Source organism: Filicampus tigris, chromosome 2 (assembly GCF_054856515.1).
Source record: "Filicampus tigris isolate MCC_2025a chromosome 2, RoL_Ftig_1.0, whole genome shotgun sequence".
Lineage (NCBI taxonomy): Eukaryota > Metazoa > Chordata > Actinopteri > Syngnathiformes > Syngnathidae > Filicampus > Filicampus tigris.
Window position 1 is genome coordinate 13,674,745 of NC_141218.1, and position 27,726 is coordinate 13,702,470.

The window sequence follows — 27,726 nt, forward strand, 5'->3', positions numbered from 1 at the left end:
TTTATCAGTAAACAACGTTAGCTCTTATTTTTACGTATCCTACCGGATCTACCGTCACTTCCGGCGTATTTCCAGCACTTTCCCCGCTTCCAGAGTAGACAGACACACACCGGCTGGTTGCCGTGTAGCTAACTTAGCAAAGGCTAACGGTTCAATAAAGTGTTGCAAAATGTCACACCCGGTGCCCACTAGCAAGCCGTCCAATCCTGAAAACCCTCGCGTTTTCTTCGACGTAGACATCGGCGGCGCTAGAGGTAAGGAGATTTTATTTATTTAAGATTGTAGCGAACGTCACGGTTGCCGCTAGCCATGCTAGCTTAGCATCGCTCATACTCATCGAATACATTTCATTGTTGAAAGAAGTGTTAATGTGGCAACCAATGTACACTAGTATTTATATTAGATTGATTTAATGGCTTGTTAATGTTTGCATGTAGCTTTACAGGAATAACTATTTAATTTAGAGCATTTCGTGCACACGCCATGTGCGTTTCATTAATGTAGCAAGCACAATTACATTTTTATTTTTTACGAATGCAGTGATACTGATTAATTTATATGCATGTATTTACGTGCACGCATTGTTTTCATAAATATACACTCACCGTCTACAAAAATAAGAGTCGAAGGAGATTAATTACAATAGATGCACTAAAATGGTCTTGTAAAAAATAAAATAAAATAAAAATAAAGCTAATTTATTATTTGACTCTAGCTGAATGCTAATGCAGTGTTCACCAATGCTAACAACGTTAAGATAAATAATTGCTAGAGTTCAAGTCTATATTTCAATATAGCTCTTGTAGTGCAGTGTGTGATATGTCGTTTATTTCTTTGCTTAGCCGGCCGAATTGTTCTTGAGCTGTTCGCTGACGTCACTCCCAAGACAGCGGAGAACTTCCGAGCTCTCTGCACGGGAGAGAAAGGCCTGGGAAAATCCACAGGGAAACCTTTGCACTTCAAAGGATGCCCCTTCCACAGAAGTATGTGGCATTATGTATTCACTGCGATGTCTTAATTGTGTTTTTACATTTGGGCTGTACGTTGACCTTTCTCGACAGTTATTAAGAAGTTTATGATCCAGGGAGGCGACTTTTCCAACCAGAATGGCACTGGCGGTGAGAGCATTTACGGGGAGAAGTTTGAGGATGAAAACTTTCACTACAAGGTAAAGGGAAAGCACGCGACGTTACCTGTTCATACTGTAAACGCAAACAATTTTTTTTCAGCCACAAAATATATATTAACAGCATCTGTTTGAGTTTTATTTATAATAAAAATGTGATTTAATGTTTTTGTTTTTTAAATAAATGGTCAACAACGTTTTCTTTTAAAGTATTTTTCCATTTTATTTAAAGTAATAATTTGTTTTAAAGTAAGATTTTAGCAAGTGGTACTTTTATTTATTTATATTATGTCATTTTCTTTAGCACAGTGCACACAGCAAGCAAATAAACAGCTTAGGTTCTGTATTTTTTTTTAAATGCAATTGTTTGTTAAACAAAAATAATTAAGTATTATAATAAAAATTCTTTATGGTACACAATTATTACTCACAATATATTTGTAAATTGTATTATTATTTTTTTTTCATATTTTAGAACTACATGAGCAAGAAAATAGAAAGCAATAAAAGTTTTTTAATTTTTTTTTTACATTGTGCATATCTTCAAATATGTTTAAAAAAGGAATTCAACATGTATACAAGAATACACGACAGTTCATTTGAATGCATCCACTGTGTTTTTTTTTTTTTTTGGTTTGGCATCAAGCAAGTATGTTGGAGTGATGCATCTCAACTAAGAGGCAAACTTTACGTATACGTCCAGGAAGAGGGAAGTTTAGCCTGGGTTGTGAGCAGAAGTAACAGCAACTTGGCTACACCTGAGATCCATATCCAAATATGTGCCAAATGAGGCAGTAATCCATCAGATGGAATAAAAACCAGACTACAAAAAAACCCCCCGTTGTAATGCAGCATTCTGTGCATGTTGTCAGCACGACCAAGTGGGCCTACTGAGCATGGCCAACGCGGGGCCCAACACCAACGGCTCGCAGTTTTTCATCACCACGGTGCCCACGCCGCACCTGGACGGCAAGCACGTGGTCTTTGGACAGGTGCTCAAGGGCATGGGCATGGTCAAAATGCTGGAGGCCATCGACACCAACGACGACGCTCCTGTCAAGGTAAATGAAAAATAGCGCCGCGCCATTGAAATGGTGGCAAAATGTCTGAAAAGCAACCTATGACGTTTCTCCCTTCAGCCTTGCGTGATTGCCGACTGCGGCGAGCACAAGGACAGTGACAGCTGGGGCACCGCCCCTTGCGACAGCATGGGCGACGCCCACCATGAATTCCCCGAGGACTCGGATGTTGACTTCAAAGATGTATGTTTGTTTTAAACATTCTAGGGAAATATTGATATATTTTTAGGCATTTGAAATATTCAAAAATTTTCCACCAAAAAATATTCAGTATATTGTTAAATTATACATTGTATATGTATTGTTTAATATGCAAAAACATTTTATGAGCATTTGAGCAATAAGCTTTGTATTGAATTATATTTCTTTACATGACTTGAAAATACATTTTAAATGAGCATTTGTGCAATAAACTAAAACAAACAATATTAAATTACAATATTACATGTTTTTAATGTTTAACTGAGCATTTTAGAACTTAGACATTTGATTATGATTAATATATATATTTTTTAATGTATTTAATATACATGTATAATACATATATTGCCAATTTATGCATGATGAAATTTTTTTTCAATCACTTTAGTGTCAAGGTTTTTTTTTTTTTACATAACAAAAATGGTGCAGATTGCACACTTAAAATATTTTTGTAATTTTGTTTTATCTTATATATTTTTATAAAATGTTATTGGCACACGAGTAGATAGCTAATTCAAAATGTATATTTTATGAAGTCTATACACTTTTTTTTTTTTACTTAACATTGAATTTTAGCCAATAGATTGCTCATTTAAAATACATATTTTATTTCACTTTTAATTTTATCCTACTATTTTTAACTGATTTCTATAAAAAGTGCACAAATAGATTTCTCATTTAAATTTTTTAAATGTATTACGTTTTGTAGCACATATTAATCCCATAAAACAAAATGGTGCACTTTGTTGATTCAGTTTCCCCCAAAATGGATTATTTCCAACTTTTTGCCCCCCCCCCCCTCCCTCTAGGTGGACAAAGTCGTGTCAGTGGCCGAGGACATTAAGAAGATTGGAAACAACCTTTTTAAGAGTCAAGACTGGAATGCTGCTGTCAACAAATACAGCAAAGCTCTCAGGTTCAAGTCTCACTATAATGCACCACCTGTACTATCGTTATAGAATACGATTTGGCATCATGTCCTTGTCCCATTCCACAGGTATTTGGAAATGTGCGGTGAGGTTTTGGAGGACGAGGGTGAGGAGTCTCCAGCGCAAAAGAAGCTGAGTCCCGCCGTGCTCAGCTGCTACCTTAACACGGCAGCCTGCAAGCTAAAGCTACAGATGTGGCAGGAGGCCGTGGACAGCTGCAACGAGGTCCGGTGTGGACAGACTTGACCACCAGATGGCGTTATTACACCAGGATTGTGCTCACTTGTGTGCTGTTTGGTATTTGTAGGCTCTGGAGCTGGACAAAGGCAACACCAAGGCTCTTTTCCGCAGGGCTCAGGCCTGGCAGGGCCTCAAGGAGTACAGCCAAGCCATGGTAACATATTGTATACTTGAATTGTCAAAAGTAGCAGGAGCAAATGCTACGTGCTATGCTAAGTACTCAATTTTATTTGCAGTCTGATCTAAAGACAGCTCAGGGAATCGCTCCAGAAGACAAAGGTGAGTGTTTCTGTCTTTGTTGAGAAAATAAACGCACCAGTTGTAATAATAATGATGATAATGTCAATTAGGGGCAGACTTCCAATGATCCAGGCCCCTCTAATTTTTAATATATTTACACCACATTGAATGGTCCGTGAACCTCTAAAATAGCATAAATAAAAATTTGATGGTCTGTGCACCTCTACTGTAGGCGATTTATATTTAATGCCCGGCTAGAGCAAAGTAGAGACTGTAGAGCGTGACTGCTAACCTCAAGGACAAATTTTTTTTCTTTTTCCGGCAGCCATCAGCAATGAGATGAAGCGTGTGCAGCTCCAGGTCCAGCAGGAGAAGGAGAGAGAGAAGAAAATCTACGCCAAAATGTTCGCCTGAACAGACCTGCCGCCTCATGTAACAAAGCTCATCCTGAAGACGTTTTTCTACACTGAACTCCGTTGCCATTTTGTAGCAGTGTGCTTGGAACGCAACACAAGGCCCTCAGCAAGTGCAGAACAGTCAACTAGTTTATTCACTGATGTGACATTATGTACAGTACAACAAAATGTACCTGAAATAAATGTTAACTTATCAAAAACGCTTGCTCAAAGTCCATATTTAATATACTTGAAGGCCACTTTATGCAAATTACATGATTAAATGACTTTTTTTTTTTTTTGGTAGCGGTAGTGTCACATAAATTAATAAAATCCAGCCTCTTTAAACATAATTTGTGTTCGTAGTTATTACAGTACATATATACTTCCAGTCAAAAGTTTGAAGACACTTTCAATGCAATGACAAACCCTATCCAAACTTTTGACTGTACATCAGCAATGATACGCACATTTTTATTGGCAAGAGGTCCTGAATATTCATTCGTAGTTCACGTTTAGCATGTTCCTCAAATAGTGGTCGGGCGGCTCTATTTACATTCCGTTGTAGGCCGGTCCACCTCCTCCCTCCGGGACCACCCAGTTGATGTTCTGGCTGGGGTCCTTGATGTCGCACGTCTTGCAGTGTACGCAGTTCTGAGCATTGATCTGCAGCCGCATGCCGTCACCTGATTCCACGGGAACATACTCATACACGCCTGAGAAAAGACGGGGGATGCCAAGTACGGGATAAGACGTTTAATCTAATGTACTACAGTTATACTATATTTGTTTGTGCACCAGTTTTAAAGAACATATTTAATGGGTGTTTTTTTGCGCTTCTAATCTATCCCATTTGGACTATATTACATGGTACATGTACCTCTAATGCAGCATATTTAACATCAAATTCAATGGTCGGTGCACCTTAGATACAACACGTTCAATGGCCCATGCACCTCGTATGTACGACATTTATATATTAATGGTCTGTGCACTTCAGTATAAGCCGCTTCAAATGTCCCGATGAAATGTATTTACATATTTAATGGTACCTGCGTCTCTAATTTCATGTACATAGATAATATTTAATGGTCTGTAGTTAAAGGGAAGCCAACCCAAACTTTTTTTTTTTTTCAAGAATATGTTCTATGCAAGCCCACTAGTTGAAACAAGGCATTCTGATAAATATTGCGTTTGTGGAATAAGAGCTAATCCACCCGTTTTTACCCATGACTAAAAAGGGGTGGATTTTGCTGCTTAACTCATATTCCACAACCACAATATTAATCAGAATGCCATGTTTCAACTAGTGGGCCTTCTGGGACCATATTCTTGAAAAAAATGTGTTTGGGTTGATTTTCCTTTTAAGTCGCATTTAATGGTCCATTAGCTTTATAGATCACATTTAACTGTCAGTGCACCGCTAATTCACCGTAATTAGATCACATTTAGTAGTCCGTGCACCACTTGACAGCCCACATTCATGTTGCTTTTGATGTTCTGCAGTGAATGTACCACATATTTCATGGTTGTGCACCTCTCATGCATATTGAGACCACATTCAATGTACCACATTTTCAAAGCATTTAAAGGGAAGTCGACCCAAACAAAATATTTACAAAAATATGTTCTGTGAGCTTCACTAGTCAAAACACAGCATTCTGATGAATATTACATTTGTGGAATACGAGTTAAGGCTTCTTTATACTCCCTCGGGCAATGTCGCGCTGTTTGCCTTCATACTCGCGGGCAACCCACACGTGTTGTTTTGAAAATGTGTTGAGGTTTCACTCCAAGTCGTGGGGCGGCCCTACGGCTGATGCTAACGAGGACACCGCAGGGCAGAATTTCCTCGGCCTTTTATGGCCAATTCCGGTCAGCGTTTTTACTGCAAAGCAACGATCAAAAAGACAGCGACAACAATAGATAGCGTGCCTGCTACAACAAAGGGACCTAGATAACTAAACGATGCATTTAATTGTACTGCGAAAAGCATCTGGAAGGTGTTAACAAAAGGTGGTACGTGCGTGTAGGCTTCTTTACACACACACACATGCGTGACATAACACCCACGCCGCTGCCAAACCAGTTTGCTTTGCAGCAGCAACAAGCTGTGCGGTGGATCCTCTCCTCCGTAGCGACAAATTGTCCTCAAAGAACCAAGCCGGGGAAAAGTGTACGTCATCGCAACATGTGACAAAACGGACCAATCACGAGAGAGCACGCGTGTGGCGTCGTGTACGCAGCAACAATTTCTGACGTATGCGCGGCATGTGTCGCGGACCTGTCACCAACATGTCGCGCAGCATTCTGCGTCAGTCACGTGATGCAATGCGGCAGTTGTCGCTCGTGCCGACACGGGCGTATAAAGAAGCCTTTAAACAGCTAAATCCACCCATTTTTGTCCGTCTCAGGGGGCTGCCATTTTGTCACTTTCTGTCGACTGGAAATCACATCACAGTTGCTCAGGGCTCCGATAACGGCCAATCGCGGTCACGTTTTCTGAAGTTGAGCCATGATTGGTCGTTACCTGAGCAACTGTGATGTCATTTTCAGTCGACAACAAGTGGCAAAATGGCCATTTATTGTTCTTCTCCCCTGATGTACCACGTGTGCCATATTTAATGGTCTGCACACCTCCAATGTACCATATTTAGATCACCGCTCCAGGTTTGTTTACCTGCCGGGCAGAAGCGCTGCTCGGGCCCGTCGTAGATAGCGAGGTTCCTATCGACGGGTACGCTGTCGTCCATGAGGGTCAGGTGTGCGGGCTGGTCTCCTTCGTGGTTGGTGCCACTGAGCGCCACGGAAGACAGCAGGTCAAAGCTGAGCTTTCCGTCGGGCTTGGGATACTCGATGGGCGTGCAGCCCTTGGCCGGCTTCAGCTGGTCAGCGTCGCGGCCTGACGCGTACCAAAACCGGATGAGACGAGCTCGGTAGATGTATTTATGCAAATATTGACTCACCGCAGTGTTTGAGCGTCCATGGCTCTTTGCCCCTCATGATCCAGTAGAAGATCCCCGTGTAGACCATGCCGCCGTACAGACCGAAGTAGTTGTGGAAGGACGGACGGATGTTCCTCACGGCGCGGAGCTCCTTCCAAACCCACGACGCTTTCAGGGCCTCAGCGTACTCGGGAATGTGCAGACCTAATGGACCAAATTTTAACCCAATGAACAGCGCGAGCACTTCTAATGTAACATCTCATGATCCTTGCACCTCTCACACCCCATATTTGCATCACAATGAATGGTTTGCACCCCTCTACGATCCTTAAATGTTCTATTTACGTGTAATGTAACATATTAACACAATAACGGCGACTACGTGTAACGTACATTCGTCAATGTTCTGTGCAGCTCTATTGTGCCGTTTTTCATACCTGCCGTCTCCGACTCGCCACCCTCAGCCGCCGCCACCACTCGTGGGAAAATGGCCTCCGCTGCCAGCATGCCGCTCTTCATGGCCGTGTGCGTACCTTTGATCTTTGGCACGTTCATGAAGCCAGGGCTGCAGCCGATCAGAAGGCCGCCCGGGAACGTCAGTTTGGGAACAGACTGAACCGGAAAAGAAGAGACAAACGTTTGCAGCGGCTTCATTTTTGTCATTTCTTGAGGTACTTCAATGACAGACTGACCCAGAATAATAAATTGTCTTACTTCGATAATGCACTCAAGCTCACTGACTATTAGTTCAGATATGATAACTTAAACTATAGTTCCACTGAGCAACATGATATTTAATGGCCATCTATCAGGAATAGACCTACAAAAAAGTCTCAAGAAGCCATGCCTGAAAAATAGAACATGGGAAGTCTGCCATCCTGATTCAAAGCAGCCATTTCAGTCTAATTTTGAACATTCCCATTGGTCCTTCAAACAAGTAACTTGTCCTACAAATTACTAAATTAGAACCGCAAGATGGTGAAGTTTAATGACTCAAAAAAACAAAACTAAGCCAGTAATTCCACAATTTTGAAACCTCAGCCCCGTCCTTTAAAGGTGAATTTGTCCTCAGTTTTACTTAGCAACATGGAATTTGGTAGTCATTGCTATCATGCGTAGACCCACAAAAAATCAAAATTGTGTTGTCAATCACAACAGGGGACATGCAATATACTGTACAGTAGTCTCAATGACTCATGGCTGCAATTGAACAGGAAGTCCGCCATTTGGTGTGAAGTGGACATTTTGGTAACTAGCAACTAAGGAATTGGGCCAAATGAGCCACGACTGGAAGCAGGTATCTTAGATGGATGATGCTAAATTGCCAAACGTTGTTTTGTGCCAATGGCATCCAATGTGGTTGGTTGCAGCTTGGCCTCAACATTTGATGATCATTTTGAAATTTGCCTGTGAAAAAGTGTAATGCTCAGTCTCATCTGACAATGAGCTTCTTTCATAGCTCAAAGCTTACTTGGAAGCCGCCCTCGTTGAGGGCGCGGGCTCCGTACGCGATCCTGTTGCCTCCCTCCAGCGTGGGGGCGACGAAGGGGTGATGCTTCCACCGCTGGAACTCCCGGAAGGGGCTCAAGTAAGGGTTGGAGTAGTCCAAACCCACCTAAGCACAATCATTACAATTTACAAAATCACTGGTGTTAGGAAAACTTTCAGGAGTTTTTCTTTTCCCCTGAAAAGTCCAACATTCCCCTTGAAAGGATTTCTCCTCCTTGCACAGTTTATAGGGTCACATTAATGCTGCAAGCTTTTTCTTGTGTCAAATACGTGCCCTGGGTCAGCAGTGGTTGCGAAATACTGCTTTGAACAAAATTGCAACTCACCACAAAGCCCAGAGCCACTAGAGGCTCTCCTTCGTCGAGGTGATACAGGAAGGAGCCGCCGTACGTGTTCCTGTTGAGAGGCCAGCCCACCGAATGCTCCACTCGGCCGGGACGCCACTTCTTCTCGTCGATGGTCCACACCTAAAATAAACACACAGACAAAAAGAGCCATCATCACGCAAAGGATGACTTTATTGCCGAGAAGGCAATGTGCAGGTAAGGCGCCGGTGTGAAGAGACCGCAGTGCAGTAAATCATACAGCATACATGCCTTTTTATCAGCAGTGTGGAGTTGCACTCCAGTTACTTGATATTGCGGAACACCCAATAACAAGTGTTGCATTGCATCACTCATAGATATTTATCATCTGTACAGCTATAGATAGTCACTGTCCAATGGAAAGTTTGTATCTCTAAGTTGTTCTGTGGCGGTGTTGTTTTTTTTCCACATTTTCATCCAAAATACTTTCTGAACAAATCTGAGGTTGTGTAAGTTAACCTTTCCCCTTGGCCAAGATAATAAATCCACCACAAGGTGTGGATTATGAAGCTCCTCATTAGACAGCATCATTATTGCACAGGTGCGCCTTAGGCTTCTAATAATATAAAATTTCAGTCTAAAATGTGCAGTTTTATTGTAATGAGGTAGTTGCGCGGGAGTGTGACTAACATTTTCCTCATAGGCTGCCCACAATAAAAGGCCACTCTAATATATTGACGCTGTCGTGTTCTCAATTTTGTTCAGTTTTCTTATTTTTAAGTGAATGGTGTTTCCAAGTAACAGGCATCGCATTAACGTGAAAATGTAAAAAAATTGGATATATGCGTTTTTCACAGGACAGGGATAATATGCAGTATTACTGTTTTAAAAAAATAGTTAAGAGATAGAACACATTCAAAGGCTATATTGAGAGAGACTAAGAGCAATGAATAACAAAAATATTTCATAAACTAAAAAAATAGAGTAACTATAAGAAGACTTACAAAAATATCTGCAATATAGCAGAACTGCAAAAAAATAACTATTTTGTGAATTTTCACAGCATTTTTCAAAATATATATTTTTGTTATTAATCCAAATAGTTTCTGTAATATTTCTTGTAAAAAGACAAATATGGAGGAATTTTGTTTTCATTTTATCCTAAAAGTTTTCATATTCAAGTACATTACTCTGTAAATCACTATGAGTTTGTTTTGTGTATGAATGGTGTTGCACAAATAAACTTCCCTTGCCATAAAACATTTTTTTTTTTCCTGATTTTCTCCATTTGATCCATAAAACAAAACATATGTTCTGCTTTCCATTTGACAGTGCTCATATAAACTGTATATTTGATAATGGCAGTGATTTTGCTGCCGTGCGTAATGAAGGCGTCGGTTACCTCCTTGAGACCGATGGCGTACGTCTGCGGCTCGCAGTTTTCACGCAGGTTGAACCGCTTGTAGAGCTGCTTGGCGAGATGGCCGTGACATCCCTCTCCGAACAACGTCACCTTGGCGTGGAGCTCCATCCCCCGCTCAAAGACGTCCTGAACGCACATGCTAATTGACCGCAATTCCACACAGCCAATAGAATTTGGCGCGTGCGTCGTCGGTACCTTCGGTGAGCCGTCTTTGGCGATGCCGACGTCGTTGGTGGCGATTCCTTTGACGCTTCCGTCTTCGTGGAACAAAACCTTCACCGCCCAAGAGAGACCAGGTGAAAAAAAAAATGTGTATGAAAAACATACAGACAGAAGTACATGGTAAACACGAGTACTGAAATCGTAATTGTTGAACGAGAGACTATGCGCGTTATTTTTAAGGTAGGGTTTCAAGGAAGCTTTGGGGTTTTAAATGACTTTTTTAAACCAGGGTTAGGGTTTTGAGCATAGTTGAGGGTTTAAAGCTTGGGTTGGGGTTTCAAATAAAGGCTTCGAAACTGGATGAAGGTTTCAAGGTGGGACTAAAGTTTTGGAGTTAGAGCTTCAACATGAGGTTAGGGTTTGGAATTAAGGTGTCAAGCACGGCCTTGGAATTCGAGATTATGGTTTCAAATACGAGGTCAGAGTGAACAAGGGTAAAAGTTAAGGTTTCAAAACTGGATTAAGGTTTCAAAGTGGGATATCAAGCCTGGGTAAGCGTTTCACAGAATGGATAGGGTTTCAGGATTATGGTATCAAAGTAGGCAACCAAGCAAGGTGAGGGTTTTGAACCAGGGTTAACATTTTAAATTAGGTTTACTTTAAATCTTATTTCAAATGAGGGTTTCAAGATAGGTTCAGGATTTCAAATTGGGTTTACAAAGAGTTTCAAGATAGGGTTATGGCATCAAAGTAGGGATGCGAGACAGGATTAGAGTGTCAAAGTAGGGTTTCAAGTCTTGAGTTAGGTTTTCAAAGTATGACTTGTATAGTATGTATGGCTTCAAGCCTGGGTTCACGTTTCAAGTTGAGATTTCAAGCCTTGGTTTAGGTTTCAGATTAGGGTTTCAAGTCAGGTTAGAGTTTTGAAATAGGGTTTCAAGGCAGAGATACAGTTTAAAATGAGGGTATACCACATTTGTATGGACAAAGTAACCTCACCATTGTGAGTCATCCTGTTTTATTGATGTATTGAATAATTATTAAAAGCCTCGACTCCATACAAACGAACTGCTATATTTAATTCAAAGTGTAAAATGTGAAAAGCGGTATCATTGTGACCTCGGAGGCGGCATAACCGGGATACAACTCCACTCCGAGCTCTTCGGCCTGCTCGCCCAGCCAGCGGACAAAGTTGCCCAAACGCACTATGTAGTTGCCGTGGTTTCTCATGGGCAGACCTGTCACACACACACACCAATCCAATTACACTTTGACTTTTAAAATAAAAAAAAGAAAAAAAGAAAAAGAATAAGTCCAGCACGATTCCTACATTATATTTGCTCATGGACTGTACCTGGCAACATGGGAACGGGGATCCTGTGCTTCTCTGTCAAAATGTTGAAGATGTCCTCAGTCACTGGTGTGTTGAGAGGAGCCTGAGGCAAGACACAGAGAGAGGAGACACAATGACATTTATCTTAAGATGATGATCATATGCATGAACAGGCTCAGCTACAGGTCAATAGACAACTGCTGAAACATTCAACGGAGCTGCAACTCATTCTTTTGGCGGAATTAAGTCAAGAAAGGCCACCGACAGACTTGGACGGAATGCATATTTTACAACATATTCATTAAAAGTGCAAGCTCAAAAATGAAATAAAAATATTATAGTACATAGTTACTATTTTTATTAACACTCTTTTTTTTTTTTTAATTTTTTTTTTTTTTTTAAATCAACCCCACTTGTAAAAGAGGCATCAACAGCCTTGGTATGGTATAGAACTATGGTTGATGTTTCAAAATAGGGTTTCAAGCAAACTCTGGTTTCAAACAAGAGCTAGGGTTTCAAAGTCAGGTTCCAAGCCAGGGTTAGGGTTTCATTAGGATGTCAAACTAGAGTTGGTGTTTTAAAGTAGGATTTCAAGCCAAGATGCTAAACTAAGGTTATGGTTCCAAAATAGGGTTTCAAATCAGGGTGTCAAACTAGGGTTTCGAGGGGTAGGGATTCAAGGCTTGCTACTCAAGGGTTAGGGTTACAAAGTAGGGATTCGAGCCAGGGTCATGGAATCAGAGTAAGATTATAACCAGAGTGACAAACTATGTTTTTTAAGTGGGATTTCAAGCCAGGGTAGGGTTTCGAGTAAGTGTGTTAAACTAGGGTTAGAGTTTCAGAGTAGAACTTCAAGCCAGGGGTAGGGTTTCAAATTAGGGTTTCAAGACAGGTTCAGGGTTTCTAGCTAGTGTCGAACTAGGTTTAGAGTTTCGCAGTAGGACTGCAAGCCAGGGGTAGGGTTCCAAAGTAGGGTTCTTAAGCCATGGTGTCACACAAGAGTTAGTGTTCCAAAGTAGGGTTTCAAGCCAGGGTTAGGATTTCCAAGTAAGGTCTGAAACCAGAGTGTCAAACTACAGTTCCAATAAAGGTTTACGGTTTGAAAGTAGGGTTTCAAGCAAGGGTATCCAACCAGGGTTACAAACTCAGGTTAAGGTTTTTAAAGTAGGGTTTCAAGACAAGGATGAGGGTTTTCAATTAAAATTAACTGCCTTGTATTCTGCTCAAGCAGAATTCCAATGACAGTCCTTTTTTTTTTTTTTTTTTTTTTTTTTTTTTTTTAAATCAAAGCTGGAAAAGCCTCCAACAGTCCTTACCACTAAAAGTTGAGAAAGAGTGAAATCCTCACCCCTCGTTCCTTCCAGTCGGGGAAAAGTTCGTGGAGCGCGCTGGGCTCCAAGCAGGCCCCCGACAGCGTGTGCGCCCCCATCTGAGACGCCTTCTCCACCAGGCACACGCGCAGCTCCTTCTCCTGCTCGTTAGCCAGCTGCTTGAGGCGAATGGCGGCCGACAGACCAGCGGGACCGCCACCCACGATCACCACGTCCGCCTCATCCGCGAACCTTTCCATTTCCACGCCTGAGGATGACGCGTGCATCACTGACAGCACTTTAACCCTCACAGCATTTATGCTGAATGACTGACAGCTCATTACTTCTTGGCCACAGGCTTTGTGTTAAATAATCCAATGATATTGACTGTGGGGTGCAACACTGGGATAAACCAAAGAAACTATAATAAACCAAGAAACCTTTCAACAATCACTCCTGAACTGATAGCTTTGACGTTGGAAGCAAATAGTCTCTCCCAAAACTTTGAAGCCGTGCGCCTGACAGCGTTAGCACAACTTGCACCCCACGATGCAAAGTACAGTGGTGACTAGAAATACGAGTAGAATTCAGTATGTTGCCAGACGAATTCAAAAACACGAATATCTGAAATGATCTTTTTTTTTTAAATTTTTTAACCTAAGAATGAATGAATGAATGAATAAATATTTTGGAAAAAAACGCTGACAATATGCATTTTCCATTTAGAACGGGGGTGGAGGGGGTGATTGGCAAATTGGAGAGAAAAGTCAACAAAAAATTGAAGATACTGAAAAATACTGAAAACATTTGGAAAAAAAATTGCAAACATACGAATCCGCTGATGACGAATCCGCTGAGAAAATGACATGTATGCTCTCCCGGCTTTAAGGGTAGAAAGACGCAACAGCGCTCCCGGCTCTAGTGGCAGAAACGCGATTATGCGCTCCTGTCCTTAATGGGTTCATATTTTTGGTCCTACAGGGTGAGGCTTACACTAAACTAAAGGCAAATGAAACATTAATATGAAATGGGCTGTCACTTATATCGCGCTTTTTTTCTACCCCAGGTACTCAAAGCGCTTTACAGACAAATTTTGACCGGAATTGCTAACTTACTATAAACACCTAAACTAGAAATCTAAATTAGTACATTCTTACGAGTCAATGTTATGTCGTTTATTGTTAGGTGTTGCCATCAAGGGTTTGTGGATAATAGGTCATGTCGTGTTAACTTGGAGAGCTGCGATTTCCAATTCCTAAACGCAACACGCGGTGCTTAGTTACAGCTATCGCTACCATATTTTAGCGTACCACAAAAGGACATGCACTGTATTTTGATATAGGTAATTTGATATGTAAATAAACGACGCATCCACTATTAAAATTAACTGTTAACTGACGATTTTGATGGTTTAAGTTGTCGTGTTAGTGATCTAATCTTGGCAGTTCTAGTGTCAAGTAATTTATCCAATGTGCGTACGCAGTTTGTTTACAGCAGAGACGTGAGCGAGCGGCTATGGTTAACATGGCGTTGCGAATCGATTCTTTTATTTTTTACACCGATGCAGATTTTAAGCATTTATATCAATGTATAATCGATTTTTGATAAATCGTTACATCCCTAGTGCATAGTGTTGTCAGGGTCAGTAGAATCTCTTATAAAGTTCACTGAAATTTAGTACTTCCTTGAAGTTAACACCGTTTTAAACTGATTATCGGCCATCGGATTTTCGAGAAAATACTGAATATCGGCGCCGATAATCTGCCCGGTTGATAATCAGTCCATCCCTAATATAGACGACGCGCTTGTGGACTATGAACCATTGGAACCAGTCAATCGTGATATATGGTTAAGATATATGTTTGTAAACAATGACGTTAGACAGCTTTGAAACACAATACAATATGGTAATTACCACTGGATTTTTAAAATTAAAAATACTGCTTCTCTTGTACTGACACTTTATTTGTACATTTTTGATGAAGTGAATAATAATACATTCAGGGCTGTGTGAAAGCCACGTCTAAGCTCTCAGATTCTTTTGGAATTATGCTTCTATCTGATACAGGGGCTGAGATTTTGTATAATTATTTTGTTGCGTGAAAACTTCAGGTGTTAGAGGGTGGTGGTTTTAAAGTCGCCTTTAGGTTTTATAGAGATGTTTCACCAGGCGCTTTAGGCCTTAATGCGTAAAAAAAGGAAGCACTTTTAACTGAAATGGATGGGAAATTGTACCTCAAACCCTCTTCAATATGACTGCCCAGTTGGCTGACCCCTATCCCCTGTACACACTCTCAAAGGACTCAAACACAGTCACTGACCTTCCCATCTTGGATCTTTGTCCCGGGGGTGTATGGTGTAGTGTGTTGTGATCCGTGGTGTGGACGCCGTCGCTGAGGAGCAGCTCCGTCTGTGTAATGCAGTGTACAGCTGAGGTGACGTGTGGTCTACTTGCACCGTCTTCAACGCCCTGATACACCTGTGGGCTGTAGGAGGAGGAAAACAGTCAAGAGCACATCGAGCTGCTTCCCAATTGGACCAGGGCGTAGACATTTTGTGATCAGGGGACATTTTAAGTTTAGTAAAAAAAAAAAAAAAAAACATGACCAATGCCGGCAACCAGAGCTGGGCAGTCCGTCTCGGGGGCGGAACGGTCCGTCCCTCCGACCCGGACGGACACCTATTTTTGGGGCTGAGGGTGGGGGGGGGGGGGGGTGACACGTTTTTAAAAAGGGGAGGACTAAGCAAGGGCAGAGGTGGATTTTAGTCCCGCCCACTAATTTGTCATTACAGTACATATATACACTTTTTGTGATGAAAAAAAATACATACAATAACAGTTACAATTATTGCTAACTATATTAAAACGTTTTATTATGAAAAATACAGTAACTTTAAAAAGTCTTTCTGAAATTGTACAAACGTTTTAGGCATTGAAATCTTTGAATGTTCAACAGCATAATAAATTGGGTTATCTGTGTTGTGGTCAGATTCGTGTGTTGCTGAGTTGAGATGTTTCCGAGGTTCATGAATGCATCGTACGGCAAGCGAGTGGAGCAGCGGAGAAAGAAGAGCGCGAGCAGTTGTACTTGGATTACTAAAAACGCGATAATTAAACTGAGGGCGTGTTTCTGGAAGACGCTACAATATGGTAAATCTCGCTATTTAAGTGTGACGTTTTGGCAAGAAAGACTGCTTGCTTCCTCGTCTAACAAGCATTCACAGTCGCATGATGCTGTGCATGTTATACGTCCTAGCTGCAACATAGCCGCCGATTTCATGTAGCAATGTCGGCACACAACTTATCCACATAACAGGAAAAGCCAGAATAATGCTCCCAAACAGGAGACCGCAGTGTATGCGGGGACCTTCGAGCTCCGGCTCTTTTCTGGCGCTCTCTTTTGTGCCTCCACCCTCCTCTCAATATGCGTAAGCTCGCGCTAATAAGTGGACCGAACAGAACGCAAGTGGACCGAACCAAACATGCCATACCGAAACGGATTAATACACCCGAGTGTACCGTTACACCCCTAGTAAGGACGGAAACGCTTTAAAAGGACTGGGTCGGGGGCCAATAAATATTTATGAATAAGGACGGATGGACGAGGCCGGAAGGGTACCCAGGTGGCGGACGGAGGACGGAACGGCAAAAAAGGGTCAAGAGCTCATATCTGCCAACAACCAATATTAACACAACACTTTGATTGATACACACATTGATACACGATTGTGTGATACAATACTAGATTAGGGGCTTGCAGAGGGTGGGGCCAACGGTGGCAGGGGGCCTAGGCATCCACCTGTGGGGCATTCACAGCATCTACGTAGTTTTGAGTAACAGTGTTGACCTTACAGTCGACTTTATTTTAATCCCACTGGAAACATGAAGCATTAAGTTGACATTTGTGGTGATAGTAGTAATTCAGCAACGCAAACAGCTCATTTATTATGCGCGGCAGTGACATGGCGTCATCTATAGTAGACGTCTCCATTATATGAAGAGATTGAAATGCGTTGTCCCATTTCCTCAAAACATTTCTACCTCCTCCCGCATCGCTCCTCTGTCGATATAAGATGAACCCCTACACGCTGAAACATATTTACTGTACTTCTGTAAACACTGCCGTGTGATGTTGTGTTTTGTGCATGTCACTCGACATCGTGTTTTGTGCGTATGCGTGTAACCTCACGGATGCGTTCCATTCACATTAGAGTAAAGTCGCACTTGGTTTTGAATGTGAACGAGTACAGTAAGGTCGCATTTGGTTTTGAATGTGAACGAGTACATAAAAATACCAGATTTAACAAAAGAGTCAACATTTGGGCATCACTCTCTGCAGTGTGAAAGTAGCCTAGCTGCCTCGGTCACTATAAAACCCACAAAAAACAATAACCTTTATTAGCCTCTCACAGGATAAATATTGTGTGAGTGAGGAGTTTGGAACCTTGAAAAAACTGTCATTGTGAATGCATTAATACAACTAACTGACACAATACAGAAACTGAGTGCAAAGTAGTCAATGTAAGAATATATGCTGTGAATTAATTGGACTGTATGATTTGATATGTGACTTCCTTGAAATTTAGAGGGAGACTCCACTTGCTTGATTTTTGCCGCAGCAACTTGTAGCTTGATAGAAAATAAAAGCTCATGGCTTTCACGTGTGACTTACTTCTATCTTTAGATAACACAGCCCACAATCACAAGCAATGCATTCGATAACTGAGCAGGTGCCACATTGCAAAAAATCAAACTTCACATTAAAAGGAGACAACTTTTTTTGTACAAACAACAACAAACGTGTTATTTTACTGACCACATATGCATATTTCAATTAGAAAAAACACACACATACGTGTGTATATGTAAGCAAAGTCTAGGAAAAGTGACCTATATTCCCCATGAACTTTACCCTACATTTGATTTTAGCTTGCTGCTAAAATAAACGCTAATGCTAACACGGACAGATGTTTGCAGACTGCTAGTTTCACACACAAGGAGACAATTTAAAATAAATGTTATTACGTGTAAGACAGCGGGTTGGGCGTGTAAAACATAGTCCAAACGAGTTAGCAACGAATTATTGGGTAAAGTTGCGGCTAGCCAAACGTACCTTTACTGGAGTATCTGCTAGCTGGGAACATCTCGTCACAGCTGGTCAGTTTCTGCTAATGTTTCCTTTTCGTGGACGCGAGAAGCCTGAAGCAATCTGTTGTCTCGTAATTACCAACGATGAGGTTATGTAAGTGGGTAATGTCAACACACTGCAACTTAGGGAACGCTAGCCTCATAACATTGCCATTGGGGAGGAGTGGGGGGGGGGGGGGGGCACAACTCCAATCAACTGCGCAGGCGCAAATCTGGGAACGTTACTAAACAGCGCAATTATGTGTTTTTTTCTCCCCCGGTCTTTCTTGGGGTCCAAAGTCAAATCCAATGGTGGAGGAGCCCTCCACAGGAGTGTACAGCGATTTTGAATTCAAGTATTAATTGTAGAAACATTTTCCTATTTCCGAAGTAAGATAAAGTCATTAGGGACCATTTGAAGTGATTTCAGTTATTTGTTTGTAAATTCAATAAATAACTTTGAAGATATGTGCTAAAAATGTGCCAGGACTGACAACAATTTAGTGCTGAATTATTGAGATATTCACTTTAGTCCCATGCCCCATGAGCCTTTGCGTCAATTGTGCGCGCGACTGGTGGGCTGTAGGAGGAACCGTTTTTCTACTCATACTCAAAAACGTTGAAAAGTTAGGATGCACTGTACATCTTAACATCTGTCATCATAATCAGATTTGAATAAATGCTGAGATTATACGACACAGGTACCGTTTAATCAGACTGACACATAACTTCAGGTTGCCCATAAAACACAAAAAAGATCATATATACAAATAAACTGGATTTATAGGACATTTTATTAATCATTTGACCAAGTTAGACCGAACAGGATAATTGGCTTTAATGTAGGTTTTAGCATTCTTCTCCACCACCAGAGTTATATATTTCAGCAGGTAAGTTATTTCAAAATAGACTGATCATTGAGGCACTGCCTAATTATTTCAGGAGACGGAAATAAATGAAATCCCTTAACCTAGTGCATGGTAGCTAGGCCTGAAGGCTAGTATTTATAAAGGAGCCTAGCCTACCATTAAACTGATGATGAGAAACTGTGTTCCACAGACCCTATGATGGATTTAATTTTAATTAAAAATGAAGACACGTTTTATTTCTTTTAATTTGTCATATCAAAGACATAACACACATTAAATAAATCCATCAACAATCCCCACAAACACTGACGTTACTTCAAGAACTAGCAGAAACAGTCATACAGGCACATACAGCAAAAAGAGAACATCAGCAACAAATGCTTATATTTACAAAGTCTGGGGAGAAAATGATTTCCACAGGAATTCGTACAAACACAGTATGCTGAGAGCGAGGTATATCATGTCATGACTGGTGTAAAAATATATTGTTGTGTTTATGAGTCCATAGTCAAAGCCCAGACCAGCTGGGAAATGCAACCAAAAATCACCTAAAATAGTCGTAAAATTATATTAAGACATTTTGAAAGAAGAACAAATGCAGTGATAAGTGGGCTGCCACTTGTATAGCGCTTTTCTACCTTTAGTACTCAAAGCGCTTCACACGGTACCTCATCTAGCTACTGATGACACAGCATCAGGAGCAATTGGGGGTTCAGTATCTTGCTCAAGGATAGTTTGACATGGTCACAATGGCCAGGGATCAAACCCACAACCTTCAGGTTAGGAAACGACCACTCTACCACTGAGCCATGCCGCTCCAAGTGGAATCTGTAGAAAATTAACCATATTGGAGGGTTACTTAAAATAGGTTATTTACATTTTTATATTAAATTCATACTTAGTTTCATACCAGAGGAAAATTGGGCTATTTTTATATAACTTAGTTAGCGATATAAATAAATTTGACTTGATTTGACTATTTTTTAACTATTGAATTATTAGTATGTACTTTCAGGAAATGTTTGTCCAGATGTTTTATTACAGAAATTGAATTAAGTTAAAAATACATTTACAAGGCGTCACGCACAGTAGTTAGCACGTCCACCTCACACTGCGGAGGTCGTGGGTTAGAATCTGGCTCCGGCCTTTCTGTGTGGAGTTTGCATGTTCTCTGCGTGGGTTTTCTCCGGGTACTCCGGTTTTCTCCCACATTCCAAAAACATGCTCAGTAGGTTAATTGGACACTCTAAAACTGCCCCTAGGTGTGATTGTGAGTGTGAATGTTTGTTTGTCTGTGTGTGCCCTGCGATTGGCTGGCAACTAGTTCAGGGTATACCCCGCCTACTGCCCAAAGACAGTTGGGATAGGCTCCGGGACGCCTGCGACCCTTGTGAGGAGAAGCAGATTGGATAATGAATGGATGGATACATTAACAAGTTGTTGTTTTATCAAGTGCATCTTTGTTGCAAGCAAATACAGTAATCCAATTATGGGCATAATTTTGAATGATTGATTTCCAATAAGACAACAACACATGTTGTTATTCTTTCGGCTTATCCCCTCAGGGGTCGCCACAGCGATTCAAGTGCACGTTCGATTCGCATCATTGATTTGGCAAAGCATTTTACACTGGATGCCCTTCCTGACGCAACCCTATTAGCAGGGCACACACACAGACACCATCACTGAGCGGGAATCGATCCCACGCTGCCCGCACACAAGTCGGGCACGTGTACCACTACACTATCAGTGACTCATTCAAGACAACAACACATACGTTTCAAAATCTATAGTGATCTCAGTCAATGGTTGAGAATGTGATCCCTGAAAGTTTGAGGAGAATCAGTTGACAACATGACCAACGTAGCGAGTCACCAAAATCTAATTTTTCATTTTGTTTTAATTTGACAAGCTATGTTAATCATTTTGGACCTGCAGTTTATGATGGAGTATATTGGGCAGACTTCATTTTAAACAGCATCAAAATGAGCAATGTTATTTTAAAAACATCACTTTCTGGGTTCCTTCAAGGCCGCTGTGGAACAAGTCGAGGTACTGTAGCTGCTGCTTCAATTTTAAAACAACAAATAAATGGTTTCAAATAACAATGAACGTAAAAATCAATCAGGGTTGAAATGGAATTTGCCAGAGGATTCAGTCCACCATTATGTGGATAAAATGGGGCAGATTATGGGGCAGAGACATAATTTTGCTCAAGGTCAACAAGTCGTCTTTTCCTGTAAGTCCCGCAGGTGGCGACGTTGGTGTTACCACAGGAGCGCAAAGTCAATGCCAATGTTCGTTTTGGGAGTAGTCTTACCGCAGAAAGCAAAAGATGTTAAATCAATGCTGAATTTGGGTTAAGAAGGTTGATTTTTGGCTACGGTTGAAGACTGATGGTCAATCAACATTGGTGCAACAAAATTTTGTCAACACTGAAGTTTGCTTGCTTTGACAGCCTGGTCCCTCACTCAAATCCGCCCCTCAAGCAACAGCAACTCACTATTTTCCTCACCACGGCCATCGAAACCTCGCCGCAAAAATAGACTAATGACGAATGGTGGACGAAATAAAGGATTTCCGTCTATGCTTAATCCATCTATTTTAAGAATTTTCCAGACAATCGTCAACAGTCAGCAAAACGGGCATCAGTCAGTGACGGATTGACGGACCGGTCTGTCACATAGACGGAATGATCAGCTCTCCTACTCACCCTCAGTGGCTTAAAGATACTTAGCCACTACTAGTCGAGATGATGGTTGAATCAATAGTTTCCTTAACATTGACTAAATCAACTAAAATGTGCATGTAGATTCTGGTTTAGATGAGGGTTGAATCAACATTGATATTGTGTGAATTATGATGAAAAAGCAAAGCTTGACTCAACATTTTATCAACCTTGCGCTTTCTGTATAATTTCTAACGTAGATTTAACACTTAAGACGAACCATATTTCAACATTGATTCAACTCTATTTTGCTATCTGGGACTTTAATTGCATTCAACAATATTTAACTCCTCAGTGTGTTTATGTGACAGTTGAGGATGTTAAAATTATTTTTAATGAAATTAACCGTCCTGTTAAATTGTGTCTTTGGTATACCAAAGATGTCCTTGAGTGATCCGCGTCACGTGTTTTCATTTTTAAGAATAATTTGGAAATATGTCAAATAAAAAGACAATTAACAATCAGTAGGTGTAAGAAGTTTTATCTCCATGTTTTCAAATTGAATTTTGAAGTGGGATTTAAAAAAAAAAAAAAAAAAGTATCAATTTTGGGGCCTCACACCAAAAATGTCCATGGGTCTAATACGGCCAGTAGATTTATTTATTTTTTTTCTTCATATTTTTAAAGGGCCAATTGGGGATAAAAAAGGTAAATACACATTTTTGGGGTGTCACTGTGAGCCACTGTGCGTTCAGTTATTTTCAAAACTAATGTAATATACTAAAAGGGAGAAATAAAAACTAAAGAGGCCAGCTAAATTAGTTTTTTTACCCATTTTGAAACACATTTTTAAAATTCTAATTTTAAAATGGGTTAATTTTGGTACATGTCCATAGGTCAATGTGACGGGTTGCACATTGAGCTCTTTTAGAACTTCAAATGCAAACTTAATTTAAAAGTACTTAATAAAACAGAAGAAAAGAACAAAAATAAGGCCAGCAAATGACGCTCTATCCATGGATCAATGGTTAATTAAACCATTGCCTTGACAGTTGACAGATGTCTTATGAGTCTGGAATAAATTCATCTATGTTTTTGTATTCGCCGTAACCTACGGAACCCCTAAAGCCTGGTTCACACGGCAGCATTTTAAAATTGTGGGCCGACTCCCAAACTCTGAGAGAACCCACAAGTGACTAGTAAAAAAATCCGAGATCAAACGAGATTTCGGAGTGAACAAACATGGCGGATGAAAAGGCAGAAGGGGTCTCAGGTTGTGTCTTGATGGTGGCGCTAATTTGTGAATTATTTTTAGTGGGGAAAAAAAAGTGACACAAAAAGAAAACACATTGGACTCTGTTGAGCCATGACTGTTTTCATTTTGGATTCCTACCACGCTTCTTCCCCAATCACCTCGCTTTCTAATTGGCTGTACGTCACTGTCCACCGGCTGCGTGCGCGTTTGTCCTCGGGGCACAGCACACACGGTGCGAAGTCGGGCCAAAACAATCCAACATGAATTTAGCCGATTTGAGGTTGGACGTCCTTCCGAGCGGCCGAAATCAGGCTGAGCACACCACAGACGGCAGGATTATGTGCTGATGTTATCTTTGGAGCCATTACAAGAGTCGGCCCCGACCTAAGATTGTCGGGGGGGATTTGGCGCTACAATTATCCTGCCGTGTGAACCAGGCTTTAGATGAAAAATTGTGTGGCAAGGTTTTTTTTTCTACCATGTCCAAATAGTGCCTCTATGAACCTGTACGCCATGCTTTTGGAAGAAAAAAAAAAAAGATTCACTTCTGTGTTGTAACCTTGACTCTAAAGCAAAATCCAGCAAGCAAACCGGTGACTAGCACAAGTGATGCTGGATGATGTACAACTTGGCTGAGTTGGTAAGATTGCTGTTCTCGACTTCAGTGTTGCTGCGTAAAAGCAATCAAATGATCATGCTTGAAACATCCTTTGTGTAAAAGGCCACGGTGAACTGAATGGAAATCGTATTTTCTTTCTGCTATTCAACACGCGTTCATTCGTACCCTGCGAAGGCCTTAAGATTGGTACTAAATTGTACAAAAATCAGACAATGAAATAACTGCTAGGGTTGGATTCGATAAAAAGACTCACTTCTCACTAGCCATTGAAGCCGGCTTTTTCCCTGATGCTTTCCTGACTTGCTGTCATGCATGTAAAGTACCAATGCGAATGGTATGTTCAAGTTGACCTGCAAATTTGTCGCATGGTTAGGATTGTTTAGCCTTAGCGGTGGCCTGTTCTCCACCAGTTCATTTGCAATGGAACGCAGTGCCGCTGACCCTGGAGTGGATTCACACGGGAACGCCGGTGTCATTTTCTAGCTTGGCGGGGTGTGAGTTGGCCCCGTCCCGACGGGCCCCCGCAGCTGGGCTGGAATCTTGCAGGGGCCACATTTCCTGCCAGGTGAGCGAAGGCTGATGGATGGGGTGACTGGCCACCGCCGGCCTGCGCTGCCTATAGTTGGCCCACACCTGCATCAGCGTCTCCTTGAAGGGACGGGTGGTCAGCGTGTAAAGGATGGGGTTGAGGGCGCTGTTAATAGGGAGGATGAATATGACCACCCACGAGGTAATGGTGCCTGCAGGGAGAAAAAGAAAAAGAAGGTGGCACGAAAATTAATCTGGGAGTATTAAATATGGACAGAACCGTCACCCCATGTGGTTTTCATGCTTGTTTGCTTTGGAGAGTAGCTTTACCGAAGCTCTTGACTCAAAAGCATTTTAGTCACTAAATGAATCCCTCACATCCCAGCAGAGTTCTCATTAGGAAGCATGCCGGGTAATAAATTACCGTAGCACTCCAGCCAACGTGAACTCATGAAAACACTTAAAGTAGCTCTTGAAAGAAAAAGAGGCCCTTTCGAACAATGAAGACAGACGAAATGCAAAACAGCACTAACACTAATCCTTGAAAACCATGACCCAAACACTTAAAGTGGAAGTCAAGCCAAACATTTTTTTCAAGAATATGTTCTATGAAAGCCCACTAGAAACAGGGCACTCTGACAAATATTGCGTTTGTGGAACAATTGTTAATCCACTCGTTTTTAGCCATCTCTGAGGGCGGCCATTTTGTCTTCTGTCGACTGAAAATGACATCACAACTGCTCACAACGACCAATCACGGTTCAGCTTCAGAAAACAGGTCAGCCGTGATTGGTCGTTGTGAGCAGTTGTGATGTCATTTTCAGTCGACAGAAGACAAAATGGCCGCCCCCAGGGATGGCTAAAAACAAGTGCATTTTGCTGCTTAACTTATATTCCACAAATGCAAAATTAATCAGAATGCCGTGCTTTCAACTAGTGGGCCTGCTGGGAACATATTCTTGAAAAAAATATGTTTGGGTTGACTTCCGCTTTAAAGCCCCAGCACTAATCCTTATAAAAAAACAACTAAACCTAGCATGTACCCTTACAACCCTAACCTTAACCCTCAAACCCCTAAATTATCCTTAACGCCAAACTATACATATTTCCTAAATCCCTAACAGCAAATCCTTAAAACCTCAATCTAATGTAACATGAATATTGAAAACCCTAACCCTTAGGATACCTTAAAAAACAAACCCTAACATGTACCCGTACAACCCTAAAACCCTAAGCCTTGAAAACCGCTTGAAACCCTCTGCTTGGTGACAGGTGACAAAAAAAGCTCCCTCGCATTGTAATGTGAATGACAGTCACCTATGGGACCAGAGTTCAACAGTACGGTACACAAAGCGTGCAGTGTACTTTACCGGGAATCTCCACCTGCAGCAGAGACAGGATCTTGAGGACAAAAATGGGGATCCAGCAAAGTGAGTCTGTGATGACGATGGAGAAGAAACGTTTGGCGATGGTCACCTCCTTCTTGATGTGGTTGCTGTACTTGGTGGTCTGCGTACCCGTGCGCTGGATGTTGTAGAACATGCTGGCATATGCCAGCACAATGATCAGGAATGCCACCAGGTTCAAACCTGTAAAGGTGGAGTAGAAACAGGGACACCCCACAAAATCACATGTGATCTCAGCTAAAGCTTGTCAAATCCCGCCGGCTGCCAGGAAGTGTGATCGTGACAATAGGACAGATAATCACAATCTTTTAAAACAACAACCCTTATAACCTTTAAAACCTAATCATAACCCTACGACAACACTTATGCTTCAAATCTGAATCTTTTGTCTGTGGTGCAAAAGTTAATTAAAAAAAAAAAGTTGTTTCCACCCAAGCAACTACTGGAGGAGCTTACACAGTGCTGAAACAACGATGATTAAGCCTATCAGCTCCTAACATTGTGCTGTATTTTTCAGAATTTTATCCCTTATAAAGCTCCAGACGTCACATGACTGATCCCCCGCATGCATTTGTCTACGCAGCAATGCTGGCAGGATAGTAGTGGCGGCAGGTGAAGGATTTACAATGAAGAGCAGTGAAAATGAGCATTTATCAGTCAACATTCCATCCAAGGGAATTCATATCTCACTATGATGAAAATGACATAAGATACATGTGCAAGGTGGACAGGTTGGATTTTACAGATCCCTATAAAGCACCAGGAGTGTTTTTTTACAACTACCACGACGGCAGATGTGGAGACTACAGTGGTGAGTCATTGCAATCATACATGGCTTGGAAGGTTACAGGCCGTTGGATGGCTAAACTTTAAGGCAAGCGTATTCTACTGGCAGGATCAAGGAGTTTGCCTCGAAATTAGGTCGGGGCTGGTGAGCGGGGACCAGCGAGGGCAGACCGGGCACCCGCGCTTGCGCGTACGTTCGACCGCAACCCCTGCCACGGTGGCTGCTCCGCGTGTGTACGGACGGCTGCGGGCGAGGATGTGAGAAAATGCGGCGCTTGCCGGAAGGCCTGCCACAGGCTCCGAAGCAGGGCGGCCAGGTGAATCGGGGGGCTTAGCAAAAGCCCACCTTGCGCAATGTGACACCCATGTTGTTACGTCCATGCACCCTTGCAGCACATACACAGTTAATGGGTTCGTCAACGGTGCACTGCGTGTTGCTAAGTGCAGAGTGAAAAGGCCTTAAAACTATAAACTTACCACTAATTCTTAAAACACTAAGATGTAAAACTTTAAACCTGTCACATGAATCCTCACCCTAACACAACTCCTTAAAACACCAACCCTTATGGCCTACTATTTAAAATCCGACCCCTAACTTATTAAAACCCGAACATGAAACCCTTGGAATTGAAAACAAAGTTAAAACGCTACTAACACCAATCCCTAAAACCCTTATCCTTTACTCTTAAAATCCCAAACCTCATAAATTAACCCAAACACTAACCCTTTAAACACTATCCCTCGAACTCCGAATCCTACCCTCAACAACACTCACCTAGGAAGATGACGATGGAGTAAATGTGCGCCCAGAGTGTCTCGGGCTGCTCCGAGTGTAGCGGAAAGCACACGCCGTTGGTACCGTAGAAGTTCTGGAAGAGGCCCTTAAAGGCCAGGGGAAGGAAGGCCACCATGAAGCCAAACACCCAGATGCCCAGGAGCACCGTCACGGTACGGCGCCAACCTGGAGTCAGGTAGCGGAAGGGGTACACGATGCAGATGTACTTCTCCAGCGTCAGGTAGGTGAGCAGCAGGACCGACACCTCGGTGGACAGCATCGCAAGGGAGCCGATCACCTGGCACTGGCCGCTGTCCATCCAGGCCTGGGCGTGCCGGTTGTACTCACCGCGGAACTTCAGGTCGTATGCCCCGATCATGAAAAGGTAGATGCCCATCAACCCGTCTGCGCCTGACAAGGGAACGTGGAATGATTATTCACCAGTAGTATCCAACATATGCAGTAGTGTTAGTAGTAATCATAGTAGAGTAATTA

The 27,726-nt window shown here is 41.8% G+C and overlaps 3 protein-coding genes across 6 annotated transcripts in view; 1 reads left to right on the top strand and 2 right to left on the bottom strand.

The window, feature by feature from the left end:
* The first annotated feature begins 11 nt into the window (after positions 1-11).
* On the top strand, positions 12-4,563 carry ppid (peptidylprolyl isomerase D). Its single transcript, XM_086055385.1, has 10 exons — positions 12-254; positions 843-983; positions 1,062-1,168; positions 1,999-2,187; positions 2,266-2,388; positions 3,216-3,322; positions 3,404-3,560; positions 3,643-3,729; positions 3,812-3,854; positions 4,141-4,563. Exons 1-10 carry the CDS (start codon positions 170-172, stop codon positions 4,227-4,229), a joined length of 1,128 nt encoding a protein of 375 aa, XP_085911511.1. The 5' UTR covers positions 12-169; the 3' UTR covers positions 4,230-4,563.
* Positions 4,343-18,530, bottom strand: etfdh (electron transfer flavoprotein dehydrogenase). The gene is made up of 13 exons (XM_086055374.1): positions 18,312-18,530; positions 15,519-15,683; positions 13,236-13,465; positions 11,909-11,990; positions 11,674-11,792; positions 10,588-10,665; positions 10,372-10,518; positions 8,991-9,131; positions 8,627-8,770; positions 7,593-7,767; positions 7,177-7,359; positions 6,891-7,112; positions 4,343-4,926 (listed from the first exon to the last, which is right to left on the bottom strand). Exons 1-13 carry the CDS (start codon positions 18,340-18,342, stop codon positions 4,763-4,765), a joined length of 1,881 nt encoding a protein of 626 aa, XP_085911500.1. The 5' UTR covers positions 18,343-18,530; the 3' UTR covers positions 4,343-4,762.
* An 891-nt stretch (positions 18,531-19,421) lies between these two features.
* The window catches only part of rxfp1 (relaxin family peptide receptor 1), a 59,086-nt gene continuing 50,781 nt past the window's right edge, over positions 19,422-27,726 (bottom strand). For 3 of the 4 annotated variants that reach the window (XM_086023932.1, XM_086023929.1, XM_086023931.1), the window contains 3 exons: positions 27,232-27,642; positions 25,635-25,853; positions 19,422-24,476 (listed from right to left, as the gene is read on the bottom strand). In XM_086023932.1, the coding sequence (XP_085880058.1) occupies positions 24,190-24,476; positions 25,635-25,853; positions 27,232-27,642 (917 nt within the window). In that variant the 3' untranslated portion in view covers positions 19,422-24,189. The remainder of the gene's footprint in view (positions 24,477-25,634; positions 25,854-27,231; positions 27,643-27,726) is intronic. The other variant, XM_086023930.1, reaches the window with a different exon arrangement.